The following is a 19,765-nucleotide window of genomic DNA, read 5'->3' as shown; positions in this document are numbered from 1 at the left end:
ACGGGCGGTAAGAAGGAACTGAGGGGCGGATGGGTCGGCAGGGGTATATATCCGGTGCCACAGCGGCGCCACTCCAGCGGGCGCCCAGCCGACCCACCGAGTGTTGCTAGGGTAAAAATCTTCCGACGAATGTGCACGCGGCGCGCGCACACCTAATTGGAATCGATATGAGCAAGCACTCGAAGAAGAATAGCCATTTATGGACTTAACCACCATGAATTTATCCAGTTCCCTTTTAAACGCTGTTATAGTCCTAGCCTTCACAACCTCCTCAGGTAAGGAGTTCCACAAGCTGACTGTGCGCTGCGTGAAGAAGAACTTCCTTTTATTTGTTTTAAACCTGCTGCCTATTAATTTCATGTGGTGACCCCTAGTTCTTGTATTATGGGAATAAGTAAGTAACATGAAAAATGCATGAAAAGTTGATGACAAAGCAAATCCAGCAGATTTCAGAATTTTGTGCCACTACCTTTCAACAGTAAGATTACATAAGGCAAAATGAAAAATTAATAAAATACCAAAATGTTGAGATCTACAGATAAAAAACAACTAGATAAGAGTGAATTGAATCACCAGAGTGAATTAAAAAAAATTGATGAAATTTGGTGAAAGTTGGCACTAGAATAAAGGTCTAAAAAAACAATTTCATGACCCTTCAAAAATTACCCCAAACGCACCAAATAGCAAATAAAACAAAACAAGACAAACACCATCACCCATCATAGTTTTTCCAACTGTAATTAAAATACCCAGAAGTGACATTTCTTGGCCTACATTAAATTACTGGCCAAAGCACCAATCCTGCAATGAGATCCATATAGATAGACCCCCGCACCTACATGAAAAGCCCCAGTGGCTTTAAAAGGGACCTATGTGGGCACAGGGATCCACCCACCTAGCTCCTATTGCAGAATATGGACCTACAAAGTAAGTAACCAGCATATGTCACAGTATGGAGCACATGGAGAGGGGTAACTAGTGGTGTTCCTCAAGGGTCAGTCCTAGGACCAATCCTATTCAATTTATTCATAAATGATCTGGAGAAAGAGGTAAAAAGTGAGGTGGCAAAGTTTGCAGATGATACTAAATTGCTCAAGATAGTTAAGACCAAAGCAGACTGTGAAGAACTTCAAAAAGATCTCACAAAACTAACTGATTGGGCAACAAAATGGCAAATGAAATTTAATGTCGATAAATGTAAAGTACTACACATTGGGAAAAATAACCTCAACTATACATATAACATGATGGGGGCTAATTTAGCTACAACTAATCAGGAAAAAGATCTTGGAGTCATCGTGGCTAGTCCTCTGAAGATGTCATGCAGTGTGCAGCGGCAGTCAAAAAAGGAAACAGGATGTTAGGAATCATTAAAAAGGGTATAGAGAATAAGACAGAGAATATCTTATTGCCCTTATATAAATCAATGGTACACCCACATTTTCAATACTGCATACACATGTGGTCTCCTCATCTCAAAAAAGATATACTGGCATCAGAAAAGGTTAAGGGAAGGGCAACTAAAATGATTAGGGGTTTGGAACGGGTCCCATATGAGGAGAGATTAAAGAGGCTAAGACTTTTCAGCCTGGAAAAGAGGAGACTAAGGGGGGATATGATAGAGGTATATTAAAAAATGAATGATCTGGAGAAAGTGAATAAGGAAAAGTTATTTACTTGTTCCCATAATATAAGAACTAGGGGCCACCAAATGAAATTAATGGCCAGCACAGTCAACTTCTGGAACTCCTTGCCTGAGGAGGTTGTGAAGGCTAGGACTATAACAGGGTTTAAAAGAGAACTGGATAAATTCATGGAGGTTAAGTCCATTAATGGCTATTAGCCAGGATGGGTAAGGAATGGTGTCCCTAGCCTCTGTTTGTCAGAGGGTGGTGATAGACGGCAGGAGAGAGATCACTTGATCGTTACCTGTTAGGTTCACTCCCTCAGGGGCACCTGGCATTGGCCACTGTTGGTACACAGGATACTGGGCTGGATGGACCTTTGGTCTGACCCAGTACAGCCATTCTGTTTTATGTTAACATGCATTGTTACTTACAGGCTACCTATTCCTACAATTCACGCAAATTCAACAAGGAAGATGTTGTGAAAATGGACTGATGTTAGTAAACATATACCACTTTTTTAAAGGGACATTGTCAGCATAGTAACAGCAACAACCCATACATAGCTAATATTTCAAATTAGATTGTTATAATAAAGGCCGAATTCTACCCTCTATGCAGAAAGAACTGTAGGGAGGTCTGGGGGGGATGAAAAGTCTGGAAATGCATCTTGCAGAGGATAGAGATTGCTTCCTCTCTGGAATGTATTTCACTGTCATTTTAAAAAGTTCATTAAAACATGTTGGTTTTGGTTCCACAAAACGATCCTTGTTACAAAATTTAGATTAATTTAATACAGTGTCCCCTTAACGCCACATCTTTTCTCATATAAATCACAATAACTATCAACATTTAATCTGTTATTACAGGTCTGTCATATTTGGAGTGTTTCCCACAAAACTCCTCTACCGTCCAAACTCTCTACCACAAAAACCACACTCACTCTCTCCATGAGACAAACCCTTTGCTGGCCAAATAATTTGTTGCAAATAAGTTATGGAATAATTTTAGCCTTCACTCTTAGTGAATCATTCACAAACCATGCTTATTTTTGGCAAATGTATGTTGTTATGTAATTTCAGTCTTTGGGCTGTTTACAAACTGTTTTGACGATTTGCTCTTCATGGTATGTAGCTGGCCATTCAAGTCACGTGGTTTTCTTCTCTGCTCCCTGACTAAATGCCAAACTTTTTGAAATAGGAGAAAAACGAATAAAAAATGTTAACTGGATGGCTATGGATGCATCGTGGGCTTGACGTCCGGGTCTGGTGCCGGAGTCGTTGCCGGGGGTTCGGCACCCGCGGTCTGATCCCGGTGCCGGGGAGGCGACGCAGGGCGGCCCTGAGAGGTTCCCGCCATGGAGCGAGGTCTCGACTGTGCAGGAGCCTTAGGACACGGTGCCCAGTGGCACCATTGTCCTTGCCAGGGAACGACTTGGAAATGAGACGCATCGGGCGCCGACAGGGCTGATTGCTCATGCGGTGCGGTCCGGGGAGAGACGGCTGCACGCCGACTCCAAAATCCTGGAGGAATGCACAGTGCCGTAGGAACAACTGGAGCAGTCTCTATCGTGACGGCTCCTGCCCCGAGACTTCAACCTAGAGGAAGTCGAGAGGTAAATGTCCAAAGAGGTGTCTCAGGACTCCCTGCGGCGCCTGTGACCACGGCGTCTTGGTGCCGAGGGCTCTCGGGACGCACTCCGAGCATAGCCTCTGTGATGGCGGGCACTTGAGTACGAGCGTCGGTGCCAACGGCGGTGAGACCTGTTCCTCTCGGACTGGCTGGAGGAGGAACGGCGCCGTCTCTTGTCACCTCCTTGACAGCGTCCGAGACCGGAGTCTCGGGACGCGGAGTCGATGTGCATCATGGGGCTATACTCTGCACCTCGACCCGGGAAGGTACCTCGACCTTCAACATCTGAGGGCTGATGGGTGTCCAAGGGCGGCTTCCCATTGGACCAGGGGCCCGACTGAGGCGGCACACCCAGCACCGGAAGCACCAGGATATCACGCACGGCCTGAGCTGCCTCTGGCGTCGAAGGCATGCGTACTTTGGGTGAGGCTCGTGCGGACGGGACTGGACTACTCCACTCAGCGCGAGTCAGAGGTCTATGTCCCGATGGGGATCGTGGGCTGCCCAACTCGGGTCTGGCCTCACCCCTCCTTCTCTCAGCACCGCTGAGTCTTCCCTTGTTTAGCAGGGGAGCGGTGCCAGCTCGTCGACGGCGCCTCGCTGCGCACCTAGGACATGGTACAGGGCGCGGAATCAGGACGGCACACCGGAGTTGCTTCACTGCACACCGAAGATGAGGTGCCGGACGCAGGGTTGGCTCGACTCGCCGGTGCCGGGGCCAATGCCGACTCCATGAGGAGAGCTCGGAGTCGGATCTCACGCTCCTTCTTTGTACGCAGCTTGAAGGAGCGGCAAATTTTACACTTCTCACTAATGTGAGCCTCGCCCAGACAGCGAAGACACTGACTGTGTGGATCGCTTCTGGGCATGGAGTTGCGACAGGAGTCGCACTACTTGAAGCCTGGGCCATGGGGCATGCCCCGAGCCAGGCATTCGCGAGAGAAAGTTCAGCAAAGAAGTTTCCAGGGAAACTGGATACCACTAAGGCTGCAGTCAAGGCTGGAGCAAGTTCCGACTACCTTCACTGGCGGCAAGAAGGAACTGAGTGTGGGGAGAGCGCGCAGCCCCCTTTACAGCGTGATGTGTCAGCTAAGTATTGCTCAGGCATGCAGGAGTGAAATTAGGAAGGTCAAATCACGCTTGGAGTTGCAGCTAGCCGGAGATGTTAGGAGTAACGAGAAGGGTTTCTTCAGATATGTTAGCAACAAGAAGAAAGTCAAGGAAAGTGTGGGCCCCTTGCTGAATGAGGGAGGGAACCTAGTGACAGAGGATGTGGAGAAAGCTAGTGTACTCAATGCTTTTTTTGCCTCTGTCTTCACAGACAAGGTCAGCTCCCAGACAGCTGCACTCTGCAGCACGGTATGGGGAGGAGGTGACCAGCTCTCTGTGGGGAAAGAAGTAGTTCGGGGCTATTTAGAAAAGCTGGACGAGCACAAGTCCATGGGGCCGGATGCGCTGCATCCGAGGGTGCTAAAGGAGTTGGCCGATGAGATTGCAGAGCCATTGGCCATTATCTTTGAAAAATCATGGCGATCGGGGAAGGTCCCGGATGACTGGAAAAAGGCTAATGTAGTGCCCATCTTTAAAAAAGGGAAGAAGGAAGATCCAAGGAACTACAGGCCAGTCAGTCTCACCTCAGTCCCTGGAAAAATCATGGAACAGGTCCTCAAGGAATCAATTCTGAACCACTTAAAGGAGGGGAAAGTGATCAGGAACAGTCAGCATGGATTCACCAAGGGCAAGTCATGCCTGACTAACCTAATTGCCTTCTATGATGAGATAACCGGCTCTGTGGATGAGGGGAAAGCAGTGGATGTGCTATTTCTGGACTTTAGCAAAGCTTTTGATACAGTCTCCCACAGTATTCTTGCCAGCAAGTTAAAGAAGTATGGGCTGGATGAATGGACGGTAAGGTGGACAGAAAACTGGCTAGATGGTCGGGCTCAACGGGTAGTGATCAATGGTTCCATGTCTAGTTGGCAGCCGGTATCAAGTGGGGTGCCCCAAGGGTCGGTGCTGGGGCCAGTTTTATTCAATATCTTCATTAACGATCTGGAGGATGGTGTGGACTGCACCCTTAGCAAGTTTGCAGATGACACTAAACTGGGAGGAGTGGTTGATACGCTGGAGGGTCGGGATAGGATACAGAGGGACCTAGACAAATTAGAGGATTGGGCCAAAAGAAATATGATGAGGTTCAACAAGGACAAGTGCAGAGTCCTGCACTTAGGACGGAGGAATCCCATGCACTGCTACAGACTAGGGACCGAATGGCTGGGCAGCAGTTCTGCAGAAAAGGACCTAGGGGTTACGGTGGACGAAAAGCTGAATATGAGTCAACAGTGTGCCCTTGTTGCCAAGAAGGCTAATGGCATTTTGGGTTGTATAAGTAGGGGCATTTCCAGCAGATCGAGGGATGTGATCATTCCCCTCTACTCAGCACTGGTGAGGCCTCATTTGGAGTACTGTGTCCAGTTTTGGGCCCCACACTACAAGAAGGATGTGGATAAATTGGAGAGAGTCCAGCAGAGGGCAACAAAAATGATTAGGGGGCTGGAACACATGACTTATGAGGAGAGGCTGAGGGAACTGGGATTGTTTAGCCTGCAGAAGAGAAGAATGGGGGGGGATTTGATAGCTGCTTTCAACTACCTGAAAAGGGGTTCTGAAGAGGATGGATCTAGACTGTTCTCAGTGGTAGAAGATGACAGAACAAGGAGTAATGGTCTCAAGTTGCAGAGGGGGAGGTTTAGGTTGGATATTAGGAAAAACTTTTTCACGAGTAGGGTGGTGAAGAACTGGAATGGGTTACCTAGGGAGGTAGTGGAATCTCCTTCCTTAGAGGTTTTTAAGGTCAGGCTTGACAAAGCCCTGGCTGGGATGATTTAGTTGGGTTTGGTCCTGCTTTGAGCAGGGGGTTGGACTAGATGACCTCCTGAGGTCCCTTCCAACCCTGAGATTCTATGATTCACTCCAGGGGTCGCAGCGGGTCTCCCCCACTACGGATACTGCTAAGGGAAAAACTTCCAGCACCGGTGCACGTGGCGAGCACGCTCACCTATAGTGGAATACACATGAGCAATCACTCGAAGAGGAACAGGCGTTTGCATGGCACTGTTTTAGCCGGCGTTGCAAGATGTTTACATGACAGATGTGCTAAAGATTGATGTCGCTTGATGCTTCAAGCACCATTCCAGAGGTCATGCATCCATGCTGATGACAGGTTCTGTTCGATAACGATCCAAAGCATTGCGACTGACGCATATTCACTTTCATCATCTGTGTCAGATGCTACCAGTAGAAGGTCGATTTTCTTTTTTGGTGGTTTGAGTTCTGTAGTTTCTGCATCAGAGTGTTGCTCTTTTAAGACTTCTGAAAGCATGCTCCCTACCTCATCCTTCTCAGATTTTGGAAGTCACTTCAGATTCTTAAATCTTAGGTTGAATGCTGAAGCTATCTTTAGAAATTTCACATGGGTATCTTCTTTGCATTTTGTCAAATTTGCAGTGAAAGTGTTCTTAAAAAGAACGTGTGCTGGGTCATCATCCGATACTGCTATGACATGAAATATATTGGTAGAATGCGGGTAAAACAGAGCAGGAGACAAATAATTCCCAAAGAGTTCAGTCACAAATGTAATTAATGCATTATTTTTTAACGAGCATCATCAGCATGGAAGCATGTCCTCTGGAACGATGGCCTAAGCATGAAGAGGCATATAAATCTTTACTGCATCTGGTACGTAAATATCTTGCAACGCCAGCTACAACAGTGCCATGTGAACGCCTGTTCTCACTTTGAGGTGAGCAGCATTAAGAATAAGAAGTGGGCAGCATTATCTCCCGTAAATGTAAACAAACTGGTTTCTCTTAGCGATTGGCTGAACAAGAATTAGGACTGAGGGGACTTGTAGGCTCTAAAGTTTTTACACGGTTTTGTTTCTGAGTGCAGTTATCTAACAAAAAAAGTCTACATTTGTAGATTGCACTTTCGTGATAAAGTGCTGGGCTGAGGTGAACTGAAAAATACTATTTCTTTTATCATTTTTACAGTGCAAATATTTGTAATAAAAAATAACAAAGTGAGCACCATACACTTTGTATTCTGTGTTGTAACTGAAATCAAAATATTTGAAAATGTAGAAAAACATCCCAAAATATTTAAATTTCAATTAGTATTCTATTGTTTAACAGTGCGATTAATCGCAATTAATTTTTTTAATTGCAATCAATTTTTTTGAGTTAATTGCGTGAGTTAACTGCAATTAATCAACAACCTTAATAATAAATAAATAATAATAATAATAGACAGTGAATAACAAACAGCCAATACTCTTGTTCACACATGAATACTCCTTTTTGCACATGATTAAGAATATTTGTATGAACAACAGTTATTCTGCTAACATTCATGCAAACGAAAAACTGTGTGCATGTATGATCACAGAGTGATTAATCAGAAGCACAAGCTCAAATTTAGCAGCTGTTTCGAATTCAAATGAATTATTTTGGCTTTACAATATTAAACCAGCTGTACAAAAATAACAAACCAAGAAACATCCCCACACCCCAAATATCCAGCAATACCTTCCTTCCCCAAACCTTGCACAATCTTCCACCCTGCTTACCATAGGCATTGGGGAATTCTCCAGGACCCGGGCCTGGATAAAATGGGCCTGGCCCTGGTGGCTGAACAGGATACTGCTGTGGAGGCCCAACATAAGGAGGGCCACTATGACGATACTGGGAGAGAAAAATTACAAGGAATTTACAAATAATTGTCATATGATATGGCATAACATACAGAAGCTGTAATTAATCTGGTTTTAAACAATTCCTAAAAATGAGACTATGAAGCCCTTTTAAACACAGATTCAGAATGCTGCCTGCCCCTCCCCCCAAAAAATGACGACATAATGAAATGCATGCTGTGTCATTTGAGGTAAAAATATGCAGGAAATCAGTGCTGAGGCAGACCATAGTCAACTTGATTTCATTTCCCTCATTTCTGTAATGCAGGACTCAAAGAAAGCCCAATGTTTAATAGTAATAGCATAGCTCTTAAATCAATTTAAGAGCTGTTACAGTACTAGGTGTTTTTGAGGAATTTAATTTTCCATCATCTCCTTCAGAGGAAGAGAATAAATTCTAGAATAATAATTTATCTCAAAAATAAAAAGGATACAATTTATGATTATCCCCTCTCCACCCTCTGCCTTAATAGATAAATGTATACATTTAAAGAAGAAAAAGGACAGGAGTTATGCTGCTAATTATATCAGCCTTTTCCTCCACCTTTCCTGCAGTCCCAAAAGATCACCTTCTTTTAATCCAGGAGAAATAACTGTAGCTCTTCCAAGTTCATATGTGCTTAGGCAACATATTACCTGTGGTATACAGTACTGGGGGCCCTGGGGCATTGGATACGGCATTGGCAGATGGTTAACCATCATGATGTGTTGGTTGGTTTGATACACTGCAGTTGGTGTTTGCGCACCAGGACGGATAGAAGGGCTGCTGTTCTGGATGGCAGCTCTAGAAGGCTGTATTTGAGGCCGCTGAAAAAACTAGAAGAGGGAAGAAAAAAACGAAAACAAAAAAAGTCAAAAGTTATTTTTCCCTGAAAAGAAAATTAATTTGCAATATCAAATAATAGTAGAGAAAACCATATTGTAATTTAAAAAAACAAAACCAAACACACTTTCAGAGGGTTGCCACCCATTCAGAAAATTGCAGGACAGTTTCCATTAGTTTTTTAACAATAGCCATTTACACACAATCCTCAGTTTTACAAGGCACAACGTGAGAAAGACAGACTAAAAGCAAACAGTTAAGTTTTAAACTATAAAGGTGTAACTATTAATGAGTGTCTAGTGAATTATATGCACCAGCTTTCAGATTAAAGGTCAGAGGAAAGGATTCTATGCAAAATGTACTTTATAGGGTGGAGTAGATTGAAAAAAATACCAACTTTATAAGTGATTTCATAAGGCAGTAAAAGATCAAGGAAACTGCACTGAAAAAATTCCAGAAAAGCTAAAATTCAGACTTTTATGGGGGTTGTAGGTCCCCCCCATACTTAGCCTCTTTACCCTACTAAAAGTTTGAAGGGCCTACATGTCCTTTTTCAAAAAGGTGGCAACCCCTTTCTAAGTTGCACCAAACTTTTCCAGCACACTTGCATAAAGTAACCCACCACACAAGTGTAGCCCACACAGAAGCCTCAGGGAACAAAGCAACCTGGTGATATGCAGCTGTCATAAACAGATAGTTAAGGGTTAAAGTCTCCTTTACCTGTAAAGGGTTAACAAGCTCAGTAACCTGAGGAACACCTGACCAGAGGACCAATCAAGGGACAGGATAATTTCAAATCCCTGTGGAGGAAAGGCTTTGTCTGTGTTCTTTGTTTGAGTTGTGTGCTCTCTTTGGATCTAAGAGAGGCCAGACATGTCTCCAAGTTCTCCTGGAGTATTTCCTACTATCCAGTATAGTGAGTATTAGAAAGGCGAATTAGTCTTATAATTTGATTTCTACATTTGCAATTGTGTGTTTGCTGAAGAAAATTCTTTATTTCTGTTGCTGTTACTGATTATTCTGAGGAGGAGGGAGGGGGAAGTCTCTCCAGTTTTTATAAGTTAGACCCTGTATTTTTGCATCATGGTAATACAGAGATAGTGTACTTTTTTCTTTCTTTAATAAAATCTTTTCTTTTTTAGAACTTGATTGATTTCTTCCCTTGTTTGGATTTTCAGGGGAAGGGGAGGGGGAAAAAGTGAATCCCTCTTTGTTTGATTCAAGGAGTTTGAATCAAGGTATTTTTCCCAAGGACTAGGGGAAAGGGAGGTGGGGGATAGGAAATCCCTCTTTGTTTGATTCAAGGAGTTTGAATCTAGGTATCTCTCTCCAGGACTAGGGAAGGGGAAGGGGAGGTGAGTCCCTCTTTGTGTTGAGTCAAGGATTTGACTCGGTGTGTAATCTCTCCGGAGCAGGCTGGAGAGAGGGAAGGGGGGGGAGGGGAACTGGCTGTTTCTCTCTCTCTGGTGAGATTCAAGGGGTTTGAATCTGGGTTCCCCAGGGGAAGCTTGGGGAACAGGGAGTGTGTCAGACACTTTAAACTGACTGGTGGCAGCGAGAACCAGATCTAAACTAGGATTTTAGTTTAGAGGAGTCCATGCAGGTCCCCATCTTGGAACTCAACAGCTCCAAGTGGGGGAGAAGACTTATGACAGTAGCTCAGGTCTTAACTCTCTTTAAGAGAAGCATCAGCATCTGGGATGTGGAAGCATTCAGGGCACTAAAAGCCCTCACTCCTATTACAGTCTTAATAATCTTGAAACTAAACAGGTAAGATATGCATCATACATTAATACATTCACTAATTTAATAATGAAATATGTGATAAAGAAACACTTATGCCATGCAGAACCAGTAGTTAAAATTACCTGGATGGGTCTGAATCCTCCCTTCAATAACGAAGCAAGAAAGCAACAGGAAACAGAAAGAAAGCCAATGGAACAACTTACAGATCAATATGAAGGGACAGGATATAACATTAGCCCTAATGTAATAGTTTCAATAATCTTTCTATCCTGTTTTCTATATAACAGAGCAGGAAAGATACTGAGCTGGTATCAAGAAATCTTTTCCTGTCAGAATCCCAAGCATGTTTCAAGCAGAAGTTTTCTAGAAAGTTTTACACTGAAGAATACAAGTTAAAAAAATTAAAATGTGCAGCAAACAGAATACTGGAGAAAGACTTAATGTGCAGCTTATTCTTAACTTCAAACATTTTTCTCTTCCTCTCTTAGTTATATTGTTAGTCCAGAAATAGCACTATGCACTAAATAGAAATAAACCTATGCTCAAATTCTAGATTTGGTCTCCAACTCTATACCAAGGCTAGAAGAATAAGAGATATGTGCTTCAAACTGCTGAGCAGAAAGTAACGTCATCACATATCACTCTATAGCAACCACTGCTGATTGATCTGGTGCATTAAAGCAAGCAGTCAGCCCATGGCAAGCTATACCATGAGTACAGGGAAGAAGAGAGGCAGATAATTATTGGGGAATGGAAGCCTGGGCTAAGCAAGGCTGGCCTGGCACTGGGAAAGGATGGGCCAATATATATGCTTCACTCTTAAGTCCACTGGAGAAGAGAGCAAGGCAGCAGGATCTTATGATGCACCTGTACTTGGAAACTGTGGCAGTGATAACAAAATAGTCACTTTGGTCATTCTTGAAGATTTTGAGACACTATGATAGTCCCCGTATTGAATGATTTCTCTCCATAAATCTCAACACTTAATCCCTTTCTCTAAAGGCCAGATAAAATGAATATGAAGATGAAAGCAAAAATGTTATTACTAAGCCGTTAACCTGGATGAAGAATTGTATCATCAGTCATACCCTACAATGTGTTTTGAATCAGAAGAAAGCTCAATTGTTTGGGGAAAAAAAAAATCCTTCCAAACTTCTGGGTTAGTGGAAACTAGGTGGTTGTCTAGCCCTGGAGGACCAATCACTATCTGACATAGGAGATGTGGTAAGTTCATGCTGATCGTGGCTAAGATTTGTATGATTTCCAGTATCCAGAGACACCAGAAAGAGAGTGTGAAAACAATTTAGAGATTTGATATTCTTACTGACACAGCACAACAGATATAGGCTTGAAAATGATCTTGCCAGGACTGCAGTTATAAATCTCATTTTTCTTCCACCTTTGTGTTTTCCCCTTTTAACCTATGCAATCTCTTGAGCTAGCAAAGATGAGCAAGAACAGGCTTGTATGTAGGGTTCAAGGATGAAGGTTGTTTCTCTGTAGTTCTTCCTCTGGTATCAGTCTTTGACAGCCTCTTGGCTGGCTTGCTGAGATGTAGTTACTTCTAGCCCACCAGTGATCCACAATGGAGCTCCTCATACAGAATCAATGTCCCTCTGTTTCTATATGTATTCAAGGTGGAAATAGATTGGATGGAGACTCAACTTTGGTCTGGTCTCTCATTATGTCGACTAGCCAGGGTTTCTCCACTGTCCAAATTAGTGTGACAGCTTGCTAGGTCAATATCTACAGTCAATATCATGTGTTCACAGCTGCCATAGAAAAAAAATCAATATTATTTTCAAATTCAAAAAATAAAGACTGTGGTCCTTCAACATTGGAACTGAAGTATGTGAAACCTGCCTCTCTCTCCAACAAGGTCACTCCATTCTTAGGAGGAAACAAATTGGCTAGCAAATATGCAATATAGGCCACCAAAATAGTGAAGAAATGTATGGAAATGGAAATTACTGATTTGTGTATGGCTTTTTACCATCAATCAGTGTGTCTAAAAAACCATCTGAAGCTGTCTGTAAAGTCACAGGAATGCAATTCTAAAACAATTCTACTTCTTGAGAAACAAACTGGCTCCTCTTTCTGCTGTCACCAGTGGAATGAAAGTGCACTTAGAACCAAAACAGTGTCTTCCAAAACACATGGCATGCTTAGCAAGCTTGAGGACTTATATTAAACTAGCAAAGAGTCCTGTGGCATCTTATAGACTAACAGATGTATTGGAGCATGAGCTTTCGTCAGATGCATCGTCGGTATTCACCCACGAAAGCTCATGCTCCAATACGTCTGTTAGTCTATAAGGTGCCACAGGACTCTTTGCTGCTTTTACAGATCCAGACTAACACAACTACCCCTCTGATACTTATATTAAACTGTTACACAGCTATCTATCCTTGCAGTTCTGGATACAAAGTGAACCCATAGTGAGGAGATAGCTGGGCTTTAAGAAATAATACTGCATATGTCATAGTAAAAGTTGCTGAGAGCCAGTTATGATTCTTGGGAGAAGGAGAGCAAAGGCACAATGATTTCATTACTTCTAAAAAGACAGACACTGGGAAATCAACAAATTACACTTCTGTCAACTAATGTGAGAGGAGAATACCACCCATTGTTTAGATAATATGTTGTCAACCCAGTGGTGAAGAAGAACCAAAACTTTTTTTTTGGGGGGGGCAGAGGGTCATGCAAATTTGAGTGAGAATTTGCAAACATGAACGCTGGGTCGCAATGCCATACTAACATGTGGGTCAGTGTTAGCAGACCTCCCAAAGAAAGTGAGTCTCTAAGAGGGGTTTTACACAAGAGCAGGGAGAATAGCCTTCTCGTTATTGTAAAACAGGGTAGGGGAGAATCAAGTTAAAAAAAAAGTCAATCCAAAGAGAGAAGTCTCTAGCAGAATTTACTTCATTATTTTTAGATACAGAAAACCCTTCCAAATGAAAAAAACTTAGGCCTTATTTCTAGAAAAAAGCAGAAATCCATCGAAGCATGAGAGTACATCTAATCTGTATATAGTTTCAGGCATTCAAAATAAGCCCTAGCTGGCAAAACATTTTATACCCTATCCTCTCCACTTCCCCTCCAAAGGTAAGCTGACAATATCTAAACCTACTCCTGGAGGGTGGTATTTTGCAACTCTGTTTTTCTAACAATTTAATGTCACAAGTTTAGGCTGAAGCAATGCTAACAATGCCTTCCTTGACAAGAGCAAGGAAATTCAGAATTAAGGTTGAAACTGTCCACAGTTCATTCCCATGTATGCAAGTGTTACTTTGGAGCACGTACAATACAGAGTCAGGACCAGCATTTAGGGTAAGGAGTTCCATGATGTGGTTATTGTTAGAAATCCTCAACACCAGCAACCTATTCTGGACAACCTCTCCCACAAATCCCTCCCTCTCTTTAAGACTAGGGGTTTGTCTTCACATACAGCATTGCAGCAGCACAGCTGCACCACTGTAGTGCTTTAATGAAGATGCTACTGTACCCAAGGAAGAGTTTCTCCAGTCAGTGTAGTTAATCCACTTCTCCAAGAGTCAGTAGCTAAATTGACAAGAGAAACTCTCCCATTGACACAGTGCTGTCTACACCGGGGTTAGGTCTGTATAACTACATCACTCAGGGGTGTGGATAAGTTTGTAGTGTAAACCTGGCCTAAGTACTGCAAGACCTAACAAAGCTCTAATCACTGTGAACTAAATGCCACAATGTATCTTATACAAAATTAGAAAACTGCTATGTCTAGGGGCCGGTCTACACTGGGGAGAGGGGCGGGGTCGATGTAAGATACGCAACTTCAGCTATGGGAATAGCGTAGCTGAAGTCGACGTATCTTATTTCGACTTATCTCCTGTCCTCACGGCGTGGGATTGACGGCCGCGGCTCCCCCGTCGACTCCGCTTCTGCCTCTCGCCCTGGTGGAGTTCTGGAGTCGATGGGGAGCGTGGCAAGATGCGATAAATTGATCCCCGATAGATCGATCACTACCTGCCAATCCGGCGGGTAGTGTGGATGTACCCTAACATGACAAACATTTGTTTCAAACCAACTGTTTTTACTCTACAACCTCACTTTCGTTACAAAGTGAAAATGAACCTTTAATCACTGCCTCATTGTTAATTTGGTATTAATTTTCTTCTTTCAATTAAAAATGCTTTTTCTTCAAGCATATGAAAACAAAGACACATAACAGCTCCATATACAGGGCACCTGTAAATGAAGAATTCTGGTTTCTTCTGCAAAAATCTGTATTTTGCATCAGAAATTAAAGATGGAATGAGACCTTTTAGGTGTGTGGCAGGATGGACTAGGTCCGGAGGCCCCCTGCTGGAGGTCTCATGGCCCTGCATCACCCTGCCCCAGAATAAAGCAAAGAGAAGTCCTCCAGACAGCCTAGAGCGGCTGCAGAGGAGCAGCCAATCAGAGGGGCAGATGGAGTGACGCCTGGGTGAAAGTGCAGCAATACCGTGGACGGCTCACTGCGGACAGGACTGAAGCCCAGGCTGCTGAAGACAGGGTGCCTGGCTGGCGGGAAGAGCAGCAGGACCAACGGAAGGTCAGTGCGGGCAGGCTGAAGCCCAGGGGGACCGAGCAAAGAACCTGGCCAGGCCAGCAAGGGTAATGAGATGGGTCCCGCTGGTCTGATTGAAGACTGAGCCTAGGGAGGCCTGCTGAAACACCACCAGCTGCGGATACTGAGGTGGGCCACGGCATGGGGTTGAAGAAGGCAGAGCCTCTGGGAAGAGGCCTAAGAGCTATGGCCCCATAACAAGGCCGTGATAAGAACTTGGGACTGTCTACCCCAAAAGGGGGGACAGTGAATGTGTCTTGGCCGCAGAATGTGTCTTGAGTCGCTGAAGACCCACTGAGAGAACCATCAGCCCGGTGATGTGCACAAGAGGCGGGTGCCACCCCGATATAAGAACTAAAACTAAAAGCAGGCTCACACTCAACCAACCAAAGGGCAGCACCCGCCCATGAGAGGCGGGTGCCGCCTCATTGAAAAGGGGGCACTCATGTGAGATGGGTAGTGACACTGTTACAAGGTCTCATCTACATTATGCTCTTTAGCACACTGGCCTAGCTGAACACCCCCTTGTCTATGTGTTGGCATATTGCAGTGCACAAGATAAACTCTATGCATTCTAAATTGTCAAGAACTCTGAAAGGAGAGGGGAAGAGCTTGCTTTGCCATATGCAAAAGACATGCTTCTAAATGGAACCATCATTTTCATTGAAAAGCCTGTGAAGCACACCTCATATGACTGAAAAATAAAGGAAGTCTCTCTAGCAGGAGTACTGCAAACAAGCTACATTTATTTTAAACATAATAAACATTAGCCATTTATCAACATATTTTCAGGTCAATTAAAGGCTAGCAATTGTTACAGATACATTAGCAGACATGGCCCTGCAAAAGGCTGAAAAAAGTAACAATGGAAACACAAGAACAAAGCAACGAATTTTCAAGATTACAACCAAATCAGACCTGTACATTAAGGCTGTTTTCTTGTTTTAATTATGCATCTCCATAGCCTTAGACAACTCCTTTGTTATTAATTTTGAGGCAGAAGAGAAAGAGAAGAATTGACTGGCAGGATAACTTTTCCCTGACCCTTAAGAGAGGGAGAGGGAGTGTCTGCACAGGAAAGATAGAAACACTTCCGAAGAATGCTGTTTTCTTAGTGGATGAGAGATGTGCACTTACCACCAGGTACAAGTCAGAGTGTTGACTCTGATCTTTAATCTGGCTTGGGTCTTGGCTGAGATAATTGCATCTTCACCATCTCACCGAGATCAGCTGGGGAACTTGAGTTAAAACTCTCTCTGAAATTAAAGATCTGGGTGCCAGAGACAGTGATTTTGCAGGGGAGGGTCCTTGGCTCTGGAATTTACTTCCCTAACTGGCCTGCAAAAGCCTGAGTGCTGACCTAAAGGGCATGATGTAAGGCTCATTTCTTTTTCCAAACTTTTGCCTGAAGGTGATGGTATGTAGTTTATAAGTGGATGAAAGTCTTCCAGTATTAGCAGTGCTCATCATATTCTGTATTTTATTTTTTATCTTTCATTATAAAAGAATCCATCACACAGTCTCTGGCTAAATTAAAAGAAATAATAAAAACATATAAACAGGTTCTACTACACCTTGGCACTAGTTTAAGCACTAGCACCATGGTTGTACCAGCCATGTTCCTTCACAGCCTCTCTGTCCTTTCAAATATCCACTAATGGAAAAAGAGCTAACAACTGCTCCCATAGTGGAACCAGCAGCATGCGCTTTGGTTCCCAGTCTCCATGTATGTGAAGATCACACTCCAATACTATCTTTGTCTTCAAGGATGGCGTAGGAGAAGAGAACATTCCCGCATGGCTCTGTACAGAGAGGTGGGGAGTGAAGAACACCTCCCGCTCCCCTTCCTGGCTCCATGTATAGAGCTAGGAAAGGACATTCCCCACACTCATACACATCCTCTACCTCAGGAAATACATTTGCTGAAAAGGGAGAGAGGAGCAATTGCTTAGCTTTTCAACAAAACCATGGCAGCTATTTTCATTTGACTTTGATTGTTGTTTACTTGAAAAACATTAAAACTGGGCTTCCAGAGGTTATGAATCGCAAGAGCTTCAATTATGTTTTTTATAGCATCAATAGGCTTCAAATAATTATAACTGACATGTTCATAATATATTTTAAATACATTCTTTATAAAGTTGCCAGTCACTTCAAGAACATAAGTCATGCTCATCAGAGCATATTAATGATACAATAATTACAGGAAACAGCACTAAAGAATACTCTGTATTATATGAGTTCATTCAAAGTGATATGGAATCAATGCACAAGAGATGTGACTCTACCATAATATAATGTGCATATTAGACAGAAAATTTAAATTTAGGATACAAACCTGCTCTTCCTAATACTGTGTTAGAAGACAAGAATTCTTTTTTCCAAATGTCAATTATAGCAAAAGTTGGTACCCAATATAGTAAATTTCAGTACACCTCTACCCCGATATAACACGAATTCGGATATGACACGGTATAGCAGTGCTCCGGGGGGGCGGGACTGCGCACTCCAGTGGATCAAAGCAAGTTTGATATAACGCGGTTTCACCTATAACTCGGTAAGATTTTTTGGCTCCCGAGGACAGCGTTATATCGGGGTAAATGTGTATTTGGTAAATGTTTTGCATAAAAAAAATTCTCATTCTGGGTTCTCAAAGTAACAACTGCAAAACATTTTAATTAACCCAAGAGAGTAAAGACTGTGTAAAGTAGTGATTTGTAACTTTTTTCAGTTCACATGGGAATAATAATTTAAGTTAGCCTGAGGATTCCTAATACGAGAGCACAACATTCTCACTGTCAGTTTTCAGGTTTAGGGTCAGATTCCCTCTCTTATCACCCTTTGGCACTGGCAAAATATAAACCAGTGGTTCTCAAACAGGGATCCTGGGCCCTCTGGGGGGCCTTTCAGGGGGCCACCAAAATAAACCAAAGAGGGGCCGGTGTTAGTCTTGCTGGGGCCCAGGGTAGAAAGCTGGAGCCCAGGCCCCACCACCCAGGGCTGAAGCCAAAGCCCAAGCAACTTAGCTTCACGGGGCCCCCTGTGGCATGGGGCACTAGGCCGTTGTCCTTCTTGCTAACCTCTACTGCCAGCCCTGGCTGTTAATCTACTGGATATGCAGAAAAACAGTTCTTATGGCACATGTGGGCCATGGAATTTTTACAGCATGTTGTGAGGGAGGAGGGCTCAGAAAGAAAAAGGTTGAGAACCCCTAATGTAAACTACTCCAGGGACTACATAGGCATAGAATCAGTCTCAGAATTAGCCTGCCTATGCACCAATCCCATTCTTCCCCCTCACACACACAGAACTGTGTCCAGAGGATACTGGGAACAGATAAGAATCTAGGTCTTAGAATCATAGAATACCTGGGTGGGAAGGGACCTCAGGAGGTCATCTAGTCCAACCCCCTGCTCAAAGCATGACCAATCCCCAGACAGATTTTTGCACCAGATCTCTAAGTGACCCCCTCAAGGAGTGAACTCATAACCCTGAGTTTAGGAGGCCAATGCTCAAACAACTGAGCTATCTACTGCTTCTAATAAATTCTGGTTTCTGAGAGATAATTCTGTCTATACAACAACTATAACTGAGTCAAGAACCTGGTTGCAGCAAAGTTAAGCTATGTATTGGTTTTGTAAGCATACTAAAGCCTTGGACATTCCCAGGTTGTAACCTGGTTATAGGGTCACAGCTGGGTCCAATGGATAAAACAGTTTTAAACATATTGTAGTAGGATTCCTAACTCGATTATAATTGTAAAGCAACCAAACACTTTTTACCTGTTACGCTATACTGGTATTATACACCGCTAACTGTTAAAGATCTGCAAATCTCTAGATCCAAATTCTGCATATTTAGGGTACACCTGGTTCTCACTGATTTTAGGAGAGAATTTTAGCAGGACACACTAAACACAAATTTTGTCTTTTGGTAAATGATCTAGAAAAGAACTCATGAACGTTCCTCATCTTTGAACTGGGACTAGTTTTCCCATAACTCCTTTTATAACCACAGAACTTCAGAGAAGGTCAAGAAAAGGAAATGGTAGGTCTCACAGCAAGTTATCAATTCTGTCATGGTGCTTATTAGTACACAGTAAAGGATAGGTGCAAATACACTCACCTTTAATGGTTCTTCCCTCACCATAAGCCTATCCATACAATCCACAGCAACAAGTGAGCTTAAAACTATGCATAAACAGTAACAAATGATAATTTCTTCCTCACATGTGGTTTCTGTATGTGAGTGAATGAGTAGGTGCATTAAGTATCTTAAACTCTTGTTGTCTGCCCTGTTCTAGAAAGCATGTCTTCCTCATGAGACTGTATACACTGGGAACAACAAACGTATCTATAATAGTTTTCTCATTGTAGCCACTAACAGACTCACCTGTTACCGTGAGATAGCATCTCTGCCACCCGCTATCATCTTCAATAAGTACCATAGCTCACTCTTTATATTACACTAGTATTGCTCAGGGCTTGTCTACACTTGAAATGCTACAGCAGCACAGCTGCGCCGCTGTAGTACTTCAATGTAGAAGCTCACAACTGCAACAGGAGGGGTTCTCCCATCAGCATAGTTAATTAAGCTCCCTG

The 19,765-nt window shown here is 43.2% G+C and overlaps 1 protein-coding gene across 14 annotated transcripts in view; it reads right to left on the bottom strand.

Annotated features, from left to right (window-relative positions):
- The window catches only part of EIF4G3 (eukaryotic translation initiation factor 4 gamma 3), a 502,573-nt gene that overhangs the window by 245,917 nt on the left and 236,891 nt on the right, over positions 1-19,765 (bottom strand). For 11 of the 14 annotated variants that reach the window (XM_044996525.1, XM_044996530.1, XM_044996527.1 and 8 more), the window contains 2 exons: positions 8,644-8,823; positions 7,885-7,999 (listed from right to left, as the gene is read on the bottom strand). In XM_044996525.1, coding sequence (XP_044852460.1) covers positions 7,885-7,999; positions 8,644-8,823 — 295 coding nt within the window. Of the gene's footprint in view, positions 1-7,884; positions 8,000-8,643; positions 8,824-10,698; positions 10,720-19,765 lie in introns of all 14 variants that reach the window. The other 3 variants (XM_044996532.1, XM_044996537.1, XM_044996538.1) reach the window with 1 other exon arrangement.

Source organism: Mauremys mutica, chromosome 21 (assembly GCF_020497125.1).
Source record: "Mauremys mutica isolate MM-2020 ecotype Southern chromosome 21, ASM2049712v1, whole genome shotgun sequence".
NCBI lineage: Eukaryota > Metazoa > Chordata > Testudines > Geoemydidae > Mauremys > Mauremys mutica.
The sequence above is the reverse complement of the archived record's forward strand: the minus strand, read 5'-3'. Positions and strand labels throughout refer to the sequence as shown.